This window comes from Paramormyrops kingsleyae, chromosome 10 (genome assembly GCF_048594095.1).
Source record: "Paramormyrops kingsleyae isolate MSU_618 chromosome 10, PKINGS_0.4, whole genome shotgun sequence".
In the NCBI taxonomy this organism is placed as follows: domain Eukaryota; kingdom Metazoa; phylum Chordata; class Actinopteri; order Osteoglossiformes; family Mormyridae; genus Paramormyrops; species Paramormyrops kingsleyae.
Window position 1 is genome coordinate 13,722,596 of NC_132806.1, and position 14,071 is coordinate 13,736,666.

Here is a 14,071-nt window from a genome sequence, read left to right on the forward strand (position 1 = left end):
AAAAACTGTTGTATTTTGTTTGGTTACTTATGGTTATGGTTAGGGCAGGGTGGGGGTTAAGGTTGTCATAGTTAGCGTTAGCATTTTTCCCATTGAAATGAATGAGCGGTCCCCATAATGATATGTTTACCCTACATGTGCGTGTGTGTGGATTATGTTTATATTACATTGTGGGGACCAAATGCCCTGTTATTTTGACGTTATGGGGACCATTCTTTAGTTCCCCACAAAGATCTGTGACTGCAACCAAAAACTAAAAATGTCTCATATTTTGTTTGGTTACTTATGGCTAAGATTAGGGCTGGGTAGAGGTTAAGGTCATGTTGGGATTGGAGTTTTCCCCACAGAAATGGATGGAGAGTCCCCACAAAGATATAATTAAAAAACTTGCTATACTAGCTTGATACAATAGCTTTGACACATACTAGCGAAAAATGTTAGAAGCTAAATAATATGACTTTACAATACTTCATGCAATTTAAACAGCAAAAACTTTGATCATAAAAAATACTTTTTACCATGAAAAGTATTTTTGCAGAAGGAATGGTCATATGTGGCTGCCTTCTTCCAGGGAGGAGGAGGGGCTAACTGAGCGTGTGCGGTATGAACATCATCACTGCAGCTCATTCCCGATTTTAAGAATAAGCCATCATGCAACCATCCCCACTCTACCCCAATTACCATGTAATGGACATTTGTATATTTATCTGCCTGAGACACAAAGAAAAAGGGAAAAAAAATAGTGATCATCCGTTTATAGTGATCAATTTCACCCAGACAGATGTGATCACTGTAAACGGTTTCCACTGTATTATACTCATAATAAGGAATAAATACGTACACTGCACCAAAATCATGACTCAGTTGAGTAATGCTGCTTCTTTTTATTTAAACTTTATCACTTGCAGCAGCATTGTTTAATCAGGTTTGTGGTGTTAAAGTTTCCAACGCTGCTACCACCCCGTGAAACACTTGTATTGCACAAGTCACGTTCTCACACGCAACAGAAGCTCTTCTCAAGTGACGCACGCTGCTCCTGTGTGAGAACGTAGGATACATACGGTACGTCGCATGTTCTGTCAAGTATTTTCATGATTTTAAATGGATCGGATTACATTTTTTATTCCTCTCCGATATCGGGTCCAGTAATTTAGGCTGGGATCGGAACGATACCGAAACTGAATATCAGATCGGCGCATCCCTACTTTTAAGTAGTGCCAGTCATTAAAAAAAATGTGTGTATCACTGGCACGGGGCTCTGTTCTACTCCGTGTCCCAGCTGTCAGAGGTTGCTGTTGCACTGAGAAGGCGGAGAGAGTAAAGTGGGGGCGGGAGGCAGTGATAAGGGATGGCTTATTATAAATCGTGAAGGACTGAAAGGTCAGGCAGAGTCTCTAGTCTAAGCAGTCAATCACGCATAACTGCCAGCATCTGAACAACCATGAAGTCGACAGTCCTGCTCTGTTCTTCCGTGCTACTTGTCTTGTTTGGTGAGTGGCATTGTACCATTTCTTCTGACTTGGCGGTGGGGATAATTAAAGGCTCATATCTTAGGTGAATTTCCTAATGCTTCTACAGGAAGAACTTGCACAAAGATCATGAAAGCAGCTTCTGCTTTCCTGTGCTTGGTTGTCACTCTTCATAACTTTGGTTAATTTACTTGTTTATTTCATGTGGATATGTTACTAAATGCTCATAGTCAGGGGCGGATTAACGCACAGGCTAGATATGGCTTAAGCCTAGGGGCCCCACGTGCGCCAGCCTGCAAGGGGGCCCCCATTGGCGCGGAGGGGGGCGGGGTTGGGGGGCCCACAGACTACTGTAGCCTAGGGGCCTCTGTGCACCTTAATCCGCCCCTGCTCATAGTGAATTAGAGGATCCTTAAAATCATTTTATTTTAATGTGTTGTCACGCATTCATTTTATGTCGTGGGTAACAGGTTTGGGAATGTACTCATTTACACATTTTGCAACAGTTTCTCTTTTCAAACATTTTTTTTTAAAGCAGAAGGAACAACGATACACAACAGCTTTTCAGGAAACACAATGCCAACAAAAGCTTGCAAATCTCTTTCCTGGGTTTGAGTACCTCTGTCTAGAGCAGGGGCAGCCAATCTTACCCAGAAAGGACCACTGTGTATGCGGGTTTTTGCTGCAACTCCCTAATTAGATTACTAATTAGAGGACTGATTGGCTGAAGAGTCCTCACTCCTGGGTTTGGACAGACAGCTGACCTAAAGCTTATCTCAAAATCCTGCATACACACTGGCCCTTTGTGGATAAGATCGGCCACCTCTGGTCTACATGGGTCTCAAGACCACTGCAGGCTCGCTTTGTGACTCCACTGGAAGCGTGAATTTGTTCTGGGGTAACCATGGTTTCCACTGTCACTGGCCACTGGTGGCAATGGGGACAGAGTAGCCATAGCTTTGCAGACCAGAGGGCAGAGCAGAAGGAGGGCTTAAGTCAGGGGCTTTATCTCCATAAAGGTCACTTCTGTGCCTCAAATAATAAGCTGCAAATATGGAAGAATGCAAACCGCACCAATGAAAATGCGTCACTTAGGCTTCAAGGAAAGCTTCTGGCAACGTTTTGTGCCAAAGAAAGTCTTTGTCAGACCTGCTGAAAACAGTGCAACAGGCACAGCGTATCCACCTTGTGGGGGCGTGGTCCTGACCACAAAAGGTGCATAACCTGTCTGTTCAATACTGCATTCAAAAACAAAAACAAAGACAGCGCTCTCGCTGGAGACACCCACAAGCTCTCTTTTTTTCCCCCCTTTTCAGTTTTCACGTCTGTTGAAGGCAGCCAGGATGAGAATGGGCCCTACCCCAGAGCAGTAAGTCACTGAAGCCAGCCCCCCTCCCCCAATCAGAGGCTATGTTTCTGCCATAAAAACTGCAGGATTTTTTGCTAAGGAGTTTTTGCTTTTTAGTGTTTGTCCAGAAGGTTTTCCCTGTGGGAAAACCCCTTTTTTGGGCAGTGGTGGCTTAATGGTTAGGGATGTGCACTTGTAATTGAAAGATTGCAGGTTCAAATCCCCGACCAGCAAGGTACCACTGAGGTACCCTGAGCAAGGTACCACCCCCAAGCACTGCTCCCCGGGTGCTGAATTAGCTGCCCCCTGCTATGTCACATTGTCACATGTGTTAAATGCAGAGAACACATTTTGTTGTTGTGCACTGTGTGCTGTGGTGTGTCAACAACAATTAACCACTAAATTCTAAAGGATGCTGTCATACAGTTAAGTTAATGGTCGTCTGAATGGTAGGGTAAGTTTAATAATAGTATGTCAGTTATTAATTAGTTTGACAATTGAAAGACTGTTAATTGTCTTGTAATATGTATCATACTGATGTCAACATCATCGAGGTCTGGGACCTACACAGGCAGGACAGGGCAGTGGCAGTCAGATCTTTGTTAGACTTAATAACTAAATCTTCTCCATACGCATGTTAGCATTGTACCATTAGCCACAGATTCTGTGTTGTGTGACACTGCACACGGGACGTTGGCGGTGCACACCTAGTATAATACGTAATTCTGTCTTCATTACAGCCTCGCTGTGGAAACATCCAAAATGGGATTTGTACCCGCGAGCACAATCCAGTCTGTGGGAATAATGGCTTGACATACTCCAACGAGTGTATGCTCTGTATGGAGAACAGGTAAGTAACATGCACAAATCAAGCAAAGTCTCTGTGGAAAAAACAAGAGGATTCTCTGGTCAATGGAACATTTTATGTCGATGGTCACCATATTAAACACATGGGTGGATTCATCATTATTGTCCCAAACTACAACACAGACCTGAGAGCAAGGTGGGGTTTAGGAGCTCACACTGAGTAAATGTTTACCCAGCAGTGTGAGAATTTGTGAAGGGGGAAGGTGGTCCCCTTGAACTGGTGATAGAGTGCCTGATTATGGAGGAAAGTGTACTGAACATCACACGCAATTCTGAGGCAATCTTTGGGAACCTGTTGTTATAGCTTACAAATGACCTTTTACGCTAGAAGCTAAACTTAATTTTGATGGCTAAATAGAGCAAAAAGGAGTAGTGGTTTTCCTAAAGGTGGAGATTTTCTCTCAAGCCCACAAAACAGGTTGGATTTTCGTGTCGAACATCTGGTAGTACTTCCTGTCTTCACCTGTGTGATTGATCTGATGATGGTGTGTTTTGTCTTACAGCCAATCCGGCAAAGATGTGCGTATCGCTCGTGAAGGCAGCTGTGCACCCTCCAAAGCATAAGAGGAGCCTTGGAGAGGAAGAAGGGTAGCCGGGTAGTGGGCTAGCTACTTCTTGATAATGATGATGAATGATTAATGATGCAATAATAATAAAAAAAAAAAAATCCATTCTGCATGACATGTGCGTGTACTCCTTTACTTAAGCCTGGACCATGTTTCCTAATGTTTCCTTAACTGCTATACCACCTGCTGGCAAACTGATTACGAAGCAGTCAGCAGCGCTGTAACACCAGTGCCAGTAGGGTGTGTGCATATGCATGAATGTAGAACAACTCAGCTTACATGTGCAGCCAGCTATTACCATGCCAATGATATTGGAGTAATCCTCGCTTCCTTTGAGCTACAATGGCTAGCCCAACCGATTTAAGCCGTCGCTCTCAGTGCAATACCCAGCGGCAGCACGAGCCAGGAGCTTGGATTAGCTAACAACCCTACGATTCAGCCTAACATCAGAAAAGCAACCCTAGTATTTTGTTATGAAAATGTAAAAATAAATATCGTTCTGATAATCATTTCAATGATATATTTTGTTGTACTTACTAAAAAATTAATAAAAAAAAATTTTTTCCCCAAAACTATTTGGTAAGTTTTGCAAGAATGAATCCTGTGTCTTGAACTTGGCTAATTAAGTAGCTACTGTACTGTGCAGGACATAACTCAAAAATGGTGAAGTTCCTTGTTTGGCAACGTAAATGACCGCAAACTCCAGAGAGACAATGCTGATATCCTCAATGATGCAGTGGATGGCATAGCGGGGCAGAGAAACAGCAAGGAGGTTCTTGTCTTGGGGGCAGCATGTGGCTCAGTGAGCTAAACCTCTGGGTCTGCAATCGGAAGGTCACCAGTTTGAGCCCGGCCTTGGCACGTCTGTGGGTCCTTGAGCGAGGCCATTAACCCCCAGCTCTCTGGGTGGCTGACATTCATGGCCAGCTTGCTCTCACCTACAGAGAGCAAGTTGGGGGGAGACATAAAGAGAATTTTCCCATGGGGATCAATGAAGTATCTATTGTTATTAATGGTGGTCGATTTGATGATATTTTATTGTATCCAGTTATAATTGTATCCACAATACATATTTCAGAGGCATTGCAAGAATCTCAATAAAGCACTACATGTACAGTTACTTAGCAGGCAGTTTTGCCCAAAGTGATATACAAGTAAAAGTCTTTCACATGTTCCGCAAAAACACTACTTACTGATGCAAAAAAAAATCTATATCATACGTGTATTAAGTTAATTATCCATTGTACACCTGTATTTGCTGTCAACTGAGTTAAGATGTGCGTAGTTATTGACCAAAGTGATAAATATTCTTTTGTACACAAGACTTTAATATGAGGGTGGGAATTAAAAAAGCTATTTTGCTTTAATGGGTCAGTTTTTTTAATATGTACAGTATTTTATATACCTTAATAATTAAGTTTGCTATTATAATGCTTCAAGCAATATTTTTTGTAAGGGTAGACTTATTGGTTTAAATGGTTAATCAACAAAAAACTGATCTGTATTGTTTGGGCGACTTGTACCCATGGATTATATTTTGTTTGTGTATTTTGAAAACTAGCATCTCCACCCAAACGCATAGTAACTGCTAAGCAACTGTGGTTAAAAAAAAAAACAAAAAACGATGCCAGCGTCATGGACTTTTTCCAACAATAAAACTAGTAACCTCAGATTTTAGATGCTGTTGATGAATCCATGAAGCAGTATGAATCTTGGCATACTGTGTGTACTCAGCAACTACCAGCTAGTCAATAAATTAGAATTTGAAAATATACTCCAAAACCTGAGCACTACATATACACCAGATCAGGGGTCACCAGCCTTTTTGAAACTGAGAGCTACCTCGTACTTCACAGATACTGAGCCATACAAAGGGCTACCAGTTTGAAACACTCTCCTAAATTCTAATATTCATGTATAATAAATATGTTTTAAATGCTTTTTTTAGATGTTGTCATTTTCAAATCTATATAAATGCAAATGTGATTAAAGAAGAATAGCAACAGGATAAAATTAAATTTTAGATGCTGCTCACTGGTGAGTAGTGGTATATTTAGAACAGGTCCATGCACCATGTTGGTGACCCCTGCACTAGATGCTATCCCTGTCAAATTACTTTACACTGGAAGCACTGATGTGGCCGATACTTCAAATAATTAACACCTCCTTAGTTTCTGGTATTGTCCCAGATAAAATTTAAATGGCTGTAAACAGACCACACCTTAAGAAGCCAAACATAGACCTTTATGTTCTTAACAATTCCAAACCTGTCCCCAATGAGGACTTCCTCTCAAAAATCCTTGAGAAAATAGTAGCCACCCAAATGCAAGCACACATGAACAATAATACACAAAATTCCAGTAAAAGCCACAGCAGCTGTACCCAGAGTCATAAATGATGTGCTGCTCTCTTTCGATGCAGGGAGAGTCATAAAAGAGTCCTATCAGGGCCGGGCACAGGCTTTCCTGGTGTGGGTGCTTGAACAAGGGTGGCATGGCTCAGGGTAAATTGATGGGAGGGAACATTTTGCGTTAGAAGTACCACAGTTCGGGCGGAAAGGAACAGGTGCAATCGCCTAACGACGCGTTTCTCAGAACATCCCTGTCATTAAGTGACGTAAGACTGCATCGATGCTGATGAACCTACATTGTAAACACGTTACTTCTACTTTATAAAGGGAGCGCATTTAACATATCATGGCTACTTTTACTTTAGTGCTAGGTTTCATATGTTATTTGGTATGATTTGGTAGGTAATTTTTTTCGGTCTCACAAGGCTCAAAATTTTTTTCCCATGTAAATTAATGGCAATTGGTTCTTCACTTTACATTGTTTCATCTAATGAAAGGTTTCACAGGAACGTTCTACTTTCGGGGTAACGGGGGAAACCTGTCAACTGCTTTAATGATAAAAGAGACTGCCTAATGGTGATAATGACATCACTCATAATGCCTTTTCATCAGCACTTAATGTTGAGGGCTTGCATTACAGATGCTAAAGTGAGGTGTTGTCTAGCCTTTGACGATACAGAAAGATGAATACATGCATTTATATAACAAATCAGACACTTTCTCCCCTACAGCAGTTTGAAAATCTAGCGTGAAAACTTTAATTACAAGAAGTAAATATGACAGTATTACTGATATCCTGATGTCTCTCCACTGGTGTCCTGTTCAGTACAGGACGGCAAAATTCCTACGGGGGTGCGACTCCTGCTTATCTAACCCATCTGACAAAAGCGTGTGATCACGAAAGTTCACTAAGATCATAGAATACAAGCCTTCTTGTAGTTTCTCACATAAATAAAAAGACTGTTGGAGACAGCTTTAAGTCACAGGGCCCCTGGCTTAGTGAACAGTCTGCTAGCATATGTGAGGGAGGCCCCATCGGTCTCATTATTCAGACTCAAACCACATTACTGTAGCCTAGCCTGCCACGCATAAGGCTGCTGGTGTTATTGTACACGCTGTAGTTCCTCTTTGCTTTTGTGGGTAACGTATCAGAATCAGTCCTGACTCATTGTGTCACACAGCATAGCACGGGCAGAGCTGCTAGTCAGTAGAGGACGGAAGACTGCTCTGCAGGATGCACAACCACAGACAACAAGATGGAAGACAGCGCTACACAAAAACATATGCTACTTCCGGGCCGGATCAGTGTCAGCTTGCCCATATGGCCAGAGAGCTCATCGTGGGCCCTAAAGCTTTTTTTCCAACTCTCAAACTTTGAAGTATGAGTTTTGTTTCTTCTCTTTTGTCATCCTCCAAATTTTCTCCACTGCTCACACCGTTGTTATCCTTAACTGTGACATATCAGCAAATGCCAACTTGTCAGATTCTTTAAGACCACTGCTTTGGGAAAGGCACTACAAGAATAAACCAAATTGACTAAAAGATGTGAAAGACACAGATGTAGATGACGTTCTGAGATTTTAGATCACAGAATTCCTCAACGCAGGGCTGAGCTGAACTGGCCTTCATACTCCCTCATCATAAATAATGTTTAAATTATTTCAGAAATAACAGTGATGAATGGGGCAGGAACAAGGAACTTCACTGTTCAACATTTACTGATGTGTCATACAGCAAGATGTAAGCCATAGGCCAACATTTGATCATCATCCTGTAAACACAAGGATGGTGAATATGCCACTTGGTATGGAAAACCTTGCCAGAAGCTTGTTTGGGAAGCAATGGCCATGGCAACAGAACAAGAGCCAAATGACAGGTGTCCTGGACCAGCCTACTTCCCAGGTTCTGAAAGGTGCGGGAGAGAATGTACAGAACTAACCCAGGATCAGATCCATCCAGCAAACACAGTCTTTATTATCCTCCCCTGGCTTCAGTGTATTTTGAGAAGTGCGGAGTCCAGCAGCTCCAGGATCTCCCTGAAGTACCAATCCTCCTCAGCCAGTCCCTCCTCGCTGAGTGCCAGCTCCTGGTACTGCTGCCGGAGGGCGCTGAGGGCGTGACCCAGCCCGGGGTCCTGGCGGTACGCAAGCCCGCAGTGGGACGACATGGCCAGCAGAGTGCGCAGTGCCTTCTCTCTCCAATCATGCTCTGGGGTCAGCAGCAGCTGGGGCACCAGGCCGCACCAGCCCTGCTCGGCCAACAGGGGCAGCAAGGACACCTGATTATACTGACGGAGTCGCTCCTGGTGGGTGGAGTCAGGGATGGTGTCCAGGCCAGCCTGAGAGACCAACTCCTGCAAGAGGAAACAGATTTTCCATCACATCTGGAGTTTCAACTCAGTTACGTCACTCAGCTCTATTTCCAAACAGCTGCCTTTGGTAGAAAACACCACTCTGTCCCTCCATGTTCTCCATGATGTGTTCTCCATGCTCTCAAATGAGCGGCATTCTGGCCCATGCCAGGCCTTAGCGACACCTTCAGAGAAGTTCAAAGGGAGTTCAGAATGGTTCACTCACTCTCCATTCCCTATATGAGGAGGTCTATGAAGTTCACTACAAAGGGAATTACTCAGTGGAGCTAGACAGTTTCGGACACAACACTCCAAGGCACTTTGTATCCTAGCAACCTTTGACAGCTGATGTGTGTGAGTAGCAATACAGTGAAAAACAAAGGGAATAAGGGAGAAGTGTAAGCCTATCAAAGGTTTCAATAGGATGAATAACTTGGACTGTCTTAAGCTCACGCCCGTGGACCCACTTCGGGAGCAGCGAACGGTCCGTACCTTCTCTACGATCATGTCGTAAAGCAGTGTGACCATGCGCACGCGCAGGCCCTCGCTCCCTGGGGCTCGGAACAGGTCCCCCAGGGCTTGCACACCACCCAGCTTCAGGAAATGGCTCTGAGCGAAGGGGAAGTTCCTCAGCAATGAGCTGATAGCAAACAGCACCTGGAGGGGTTCAGGAACATAGATATGCAGCAGTGAAAAGACCAGAGGCGCTCCGTCCTCACAAGCTGGGTCAGAAGAATGCATAGGTCCTGAAACACTGAAACTCAACACGACCTACAGCAAGACCTCTACTCCCACCTTAAATGTTAATAAGGAACCTCGACTTGGACTAGCATGGGGAAAAGTAATACCTTAATAACCTGTTAACCATTTTTAGACCTTGTTTTAACGTCACCTTTGCACCATTTCTAACATTTTTAGTATAACATTTTCAGTAACATTTATAAATGTTTACAGGTAGCAGGTAATCGTTTTTATTTTCACCAATATCTTGTACTATGGGGTGCACAATAAAGTACAAGTTTATAGACGAAATATGTAGTCTTGGGGATTGCAAAGGCTAATGCAGTGAAAACTGAGCAACTGCGGAAACGAGACTGAGACTGGGAAAGGGTGATGCGAAATGTGATGCTCGACACTGAGACGCCGGGCAGCTGTTTCCATGACCAAAGTTCTCGTGCAGCGTACAATACCGGCTGGTCGGACAGCCAGTCTTAAGTCCGGTCGTTAAACAGGTAGGTCATTAAGTGAGGAGTGTCTGTATATCAATTCAAGCATACCAAATAATACTGTTAAACTAAGCATATGAACATGTTTTATTAAGAGTATAATTGGTTCATGATGCCAGACAGCTAAGACATAAAGGGAGGCCCTGGCTGCCCAGCCCATAATACTCCTTCAAAGTGCAATGCGGTTCTGATTCCCTTTCATAGTTTCTCAGTCTGTGATAGTCTGGAGCCCAGCTGGGGTGTCTGGGGATGGCTAAAGAAGCAGAGAGAGCACTGTACTCCCGAAAGGCCAGGGACCACCCACCCCAGAAAGAGAGGGAGTTTGCCATCTGTAAGGGGGCGGGGCGGGCAGGCGGCTACAAACCTTCTTCTTGACGCTGATTGGCCGGTCTGTGGCCAGAAGGGTCACCAGCATTTGTAAAGCCCCAGCTTCCACTGCACTCACCTGGACCTGTGGATTACTGTGGGGGAGGGGGGGTTACGGTTAAGGCTGGGGGACAGCAAGAGAACCACATATTACACCCCTCTAGAACCTGAAAATGCTGCACCAATGACAAGCCACTGGATTACAAGGCAGGTACAGTCAATCACTGGGTTCAACCAATGACATCCAACATACACCCTTATATACACATTAGTTTCACTAATTAACCGACATGGAACAATGATCTATACAGGGGAACCAGTTTTCCTCACTCTGGAAAACACACAATGTGGAAATCACATTCTCTCCTCCCATGAGTCTCATCTTTGACGTAACGTGGTTTCTAAAATTAGTATTTCGTTCATGATGTTACGTTTCATGCAGATGCCACAGGGAAATAGAAGTGGCAGACTGAAGACAACAGAAGATGGATATAGCAGCGGTGCCCATGTGCTGAGCGCGGCCGGAGAATCACCTGGACACGGCGGAGCCCAAGACAAATGCCGCGCTCTCCTGCAGCTGAAGATGCGTGCCATTCAGGGTGTCTATCACCAGCTTCATACCTCCCATGGACACCAAGTCACGGGCATTGTCCACCTGAACACGCGAGGCCAGAAGGTAAACAGGAAGTGCAAAACAAAAACAAAACATACCAACGGTACATGTCTAAAGCTCCGCTTGTCTCTATTCTAGATCTCTCTCTCAGCTTGCCAAATCATTTTTGTAGTCGACACCAAAAGCCTACCTGCTCGTCTGCATTTTTTAAATTTTAAACAATGTGTCACAGTGTGTTACCGATCGTAAAACACAAAACAGAGGAAGTACACAGGAAAAGTCAATAAAAGAAAACAACCAGACTGACCAGTATCCCAGAAAGCCTGAGAATAACACAGAAGTCCCTAATCTCCTCACCTGATGCACCAAATACTCAAGGTCCAGCAGCGCCGCGACCCGCTCCTCCACAGTGGCAACAGAGCGGTTCAATTGTGCCACAAGCCGGCTCATCACCTGGAAGTCTGTCTCGACCATTAGGTCCAGCTGAGCCATATCCTTCTTCAGCTCTTCTAGTGGACGAAACTGGGACTTGAGCTCAGCCTCCTGCAGAATGGCGTGAGAAGCCAAGGGCAGTTACACACATGCTCTGTCTCACTTACATACAGCGACTTTTATTCTGTACCAGGACATGCAATCAAAAGTGTTATTTGTGACATACGCAGTTATACTCAGTACAATGTGTAGTGAAATGCTTGGCTGGCTAGTTCCAAAAGAAAACATGTACTATAAGGAATACTATATAAGGAATGTACTATATAAGGAATATATATATTCCTTTTTTATATTTCCCTGCCTTGCCTGGGAATATGGCTGCCTGGGACCTGAGTACTCATTATGACATTTATTCTTAATTTGTCAAACAACATGGGCTTTGCTTAATTATATGTTACTTATAAACTTTGATTTTATACAGCTGAATGATCACAGTCCCCAGATATGCATATTTGTACTAATTGCCGTTCTTTAGACTTGGTGTTAGCAGTGTATATAAGAGGGTCATGGCCTGGAACATTACTGTGGCACCTTGGAATGTGTATCTAGTAGCTGTGATCATATTAGGGCTTCTGCTACTGTACAATGCTGGGTATATGGACCAAAGGAAGCATTAATCATAAAGGGGTCTAGGAACCGTGTAGAACAGGTAAAAGCCAAATGACTCCAAAGATTCACATTCTCTTCAGAGAGTCACAGGAGCATCCATCCCATGTTGTTCACCTGAAAACTGTCCGGCTGGAATGCCCAAATCTGACAATATTGCTGGCGGGCTGCCACCAAAATGAGAACCTTCACCTTACAACGCAGGTGGTGAGAACCAAAAAGACCTTCCCAAAATAAGCAGCAGGACCTTCAGCTGAATTCTACCTTCTGGGAGTCCTGGTGGAGCGACTCCACACCTTCTTCCTTAAACTTCTTCAAGGCCTTCTTCAGCTCCTCAGTTGTGAAGCTTGATGCCTTGGTGTTGACAATGCCCTGCCTGATTCCCAGGGTAGAAAGCACAATCAGCAACATGTGTCAAAAGTCCCATTACACACATCCACCCATGACTGAGCTCAAACTATGCTGTGTACTTCATCATATCATATTATACTGAAATTTAAAATCATAGTTCATACATTTCTGACTAAAATGCGCAAGCTGATGGTCCCCAATGATATCCTGGGACAATCTAAGTGCCCTGAAGATGTATCAGGTCACCTTTTTCCATCACTCCAGTACTTCAAGACCTCTTCATCCAGTTTGGCCTCTCTGTGTCCTGTCTGCAAGTTCAACCTAACATGAGATCCAGCAGGAACTGCTTGACCTGTTAGGAGGAAATCAGGTAAATTCCCAATAAACAAGGGGTAGTAAAAATAAATTCATGCAGGCCAAGCTGGCTTCCTGCACTGCAGTTCTATATTAGCCCTTGAGGTGACAATTTAATTGTCCACTAAAACAAAAGACTGTTAACTATTCTGCTTAATTTTATTATTCTGTATGTCTACCTGGTCTCAGAGTCTGCCACTGGCTGGTTGGTTGGAACACCTCAACATCTTCAGAGTCCACCTCATCATCGACGTGAGCTTCTTCATCCCCATTGACGGATTCCACCACAGTTAGTGCAGAGACAGCCTGGGAAGAATTGTCACAAAATTTCTGTCAGTAAGGGTTCTTTGGCTGAAACTTGGGTATAGAGACTGGGACTGTTTTCCTTTAAGGGTTCTGCTGGAGAGGGAGATTGTTCGTTGTGTCACTATTAACCATTCAAAAACAACGCTAGATCTTCAAGATTTAAGTGGGATTGCTTCTAGGATCAATGTAAATGAGTCCAAACTAACCACAAAGTATAACGTAATTCCTGTGCTATTTATTAACCTACTCACTTTTTCGTAGTTGGCTGAGGCCAGGCGAACCAAAAGGATGCATACGGTAAGCAGCGCCACCCTTCGTCCGCTGCGCTGTTCTTGGAATACGGCACTCATGCTCCCAGGCGGAGACCGAATCAGCTCTTCACACGCGATGTACTGCAGTAAGGAGAGTCCTGCATTTACAGTCTGCCATTAAATTCAGATGTTTATTACTGCTATTGACGAGTCATGGTTCTCACCTGAGTTCCGCCTCTTAATAACTGCTAGCTGGCTAGCAAGATAAAAAACGTAAGGCAGGTAAATACCAAGTCCAATACTGCTCTAAATATCGTTGCAACATCTGGTTCTTGAAACAGAGACGTTTCTACTTCATTTTCTTTTGACAGTCAAATGATCAGGTGCGTTTTTATCAACTTCGTAAGATCCAATGTTGACCACTTTCACTGCCCTACTCATACCATACAAACATTACATATTTAGCAATTAGCACAGCACAAGTACTCCGAACATCCCACGTCAGCGATATAGACCAATCAGGTTCGATGTGCGTTAACTTCCGCCACGTCCTTTC

The 14,071-nt window shown here is 43.8% G+C and overlaps 2 protein-coding genes and 1 non-coding gene across 3 annotated transcripts; 2 read left to right on the forward strand and 1 right to left on the reverse strand.

Moving 5' to 3' along the window:
- The first annotated feature begins 1,325 nt into the window (after positions 1-1,325).
- LOC111835062 (serine protease inhibitor Kazal-type 1) lies at positions 1,326-4,365 on the forward strand. The gene is made up of 4 exons (XM_023794980.2): positions 1,326-1,490; positions 2,786-2,838; positions 3,558-3,667; positions 4,188-4,365. Exons 1-4 carry the CDS (start codon positions 1,442-1,444, stop codon positions 4,246-4,248), a joined length of 273 nt encoding a protein of 90 aa, XP_023650748.1. The 5' UTR covers positions 1,326-1,441; the 3' UTR covers positions 4,249-4,365.
- Positions 2,916-2,971, forward strand: LOC111835088 (U7 small nuclear RNA). The gene has a single exon (XR_002836154.1). It is a non-coding gene; the product is annotated as a U7 small nuclear RNA (small nuclear RNA).
- Positions 4,366-5,269: 904 nt separating the features above from the next.
- sil1 (SIL1 nucleotide exchange factor) lies at positions 5,270-14,038 on the reverse strand. The gene is made up of 10 exons (XM_023794975.2): positions 13,740-14,038; positions 13,516-13,656; positions 13,138-13,264; positions 12,851-12,956; positions 12,518-12,629; positions 11,513-11,698; positions 11,076-11,197; positions 10,541-10,637; positions 9,443-9,607; positions 5,270-8,953 (listed from the first exon to the last, which is right to left on the reverse strand). Exons 2-10 carry the CDS (start codon positions 13,612-13,614, stop codon positions 8,591-8,593), a joined length of 1,377 nt encoding a protein of 458 aa, XP_023650743.1. The 5' UTR covers positions 13,615-13,656; positions 13,740-14,038; the 3' UTR covers positions 5,270-8,590.
- Between the last annotated feature and the right edge of the window lie 33 nt (positions 14,039-14,071).

What these genes read in the sequence shown, in the direction of transcription:
- sil1 (XM_023794975.2), bottom strand. Translation starts at nt 13,614, where the DNA reads ATGAGTGCCGTATTCCAAGAACAGCGCAGCGGACGAAGGGTGGCGCTG. An exon ending in TACTGGAGTGATGGAAAAAG is followed by an intron (nt 12,630 to 12,850) that starts GTGACCTGATAC and finishes CCTGGGAATCAG; the next exon opens with GCAGGGCATTGTCAACACCA. An exon ending in CAATCAGCGTCAAGAAGAAG is followed by an intron (nt 9,608 to 10,540) that starts GTTTGTAGCCGC and finishes GAACCCCTCCAG; the next exon opens with GTGCTGTTTGCTATCAGCTC.
- LOC111835062 (XM_023794980.2), top strand. Translation starts at nt 1,442, where the DNA reads ATGAAGTCGACAGTCCTGCTCTGTTCTTCCGTGCTACTTGTCTTGTTT. An exon ending in ATGGGCCCTACCCCAGAGCA is followed by an intron (nt 2,839 to 3,557) that starts GTAAGTCACTGA and finishes TCTTCATTACAG; the next exon opens with CCTCGCTGTGGAAACATCCA. An exon ending in ATGCTCTGTATGGAGAACAG is followed by an intron (nt 3,668 to 4,187) that starts GTAAGTAACATG and finishes TTTGTCTTACAG; the next exon opens with CCAATCCGGCAAAGATGTGC.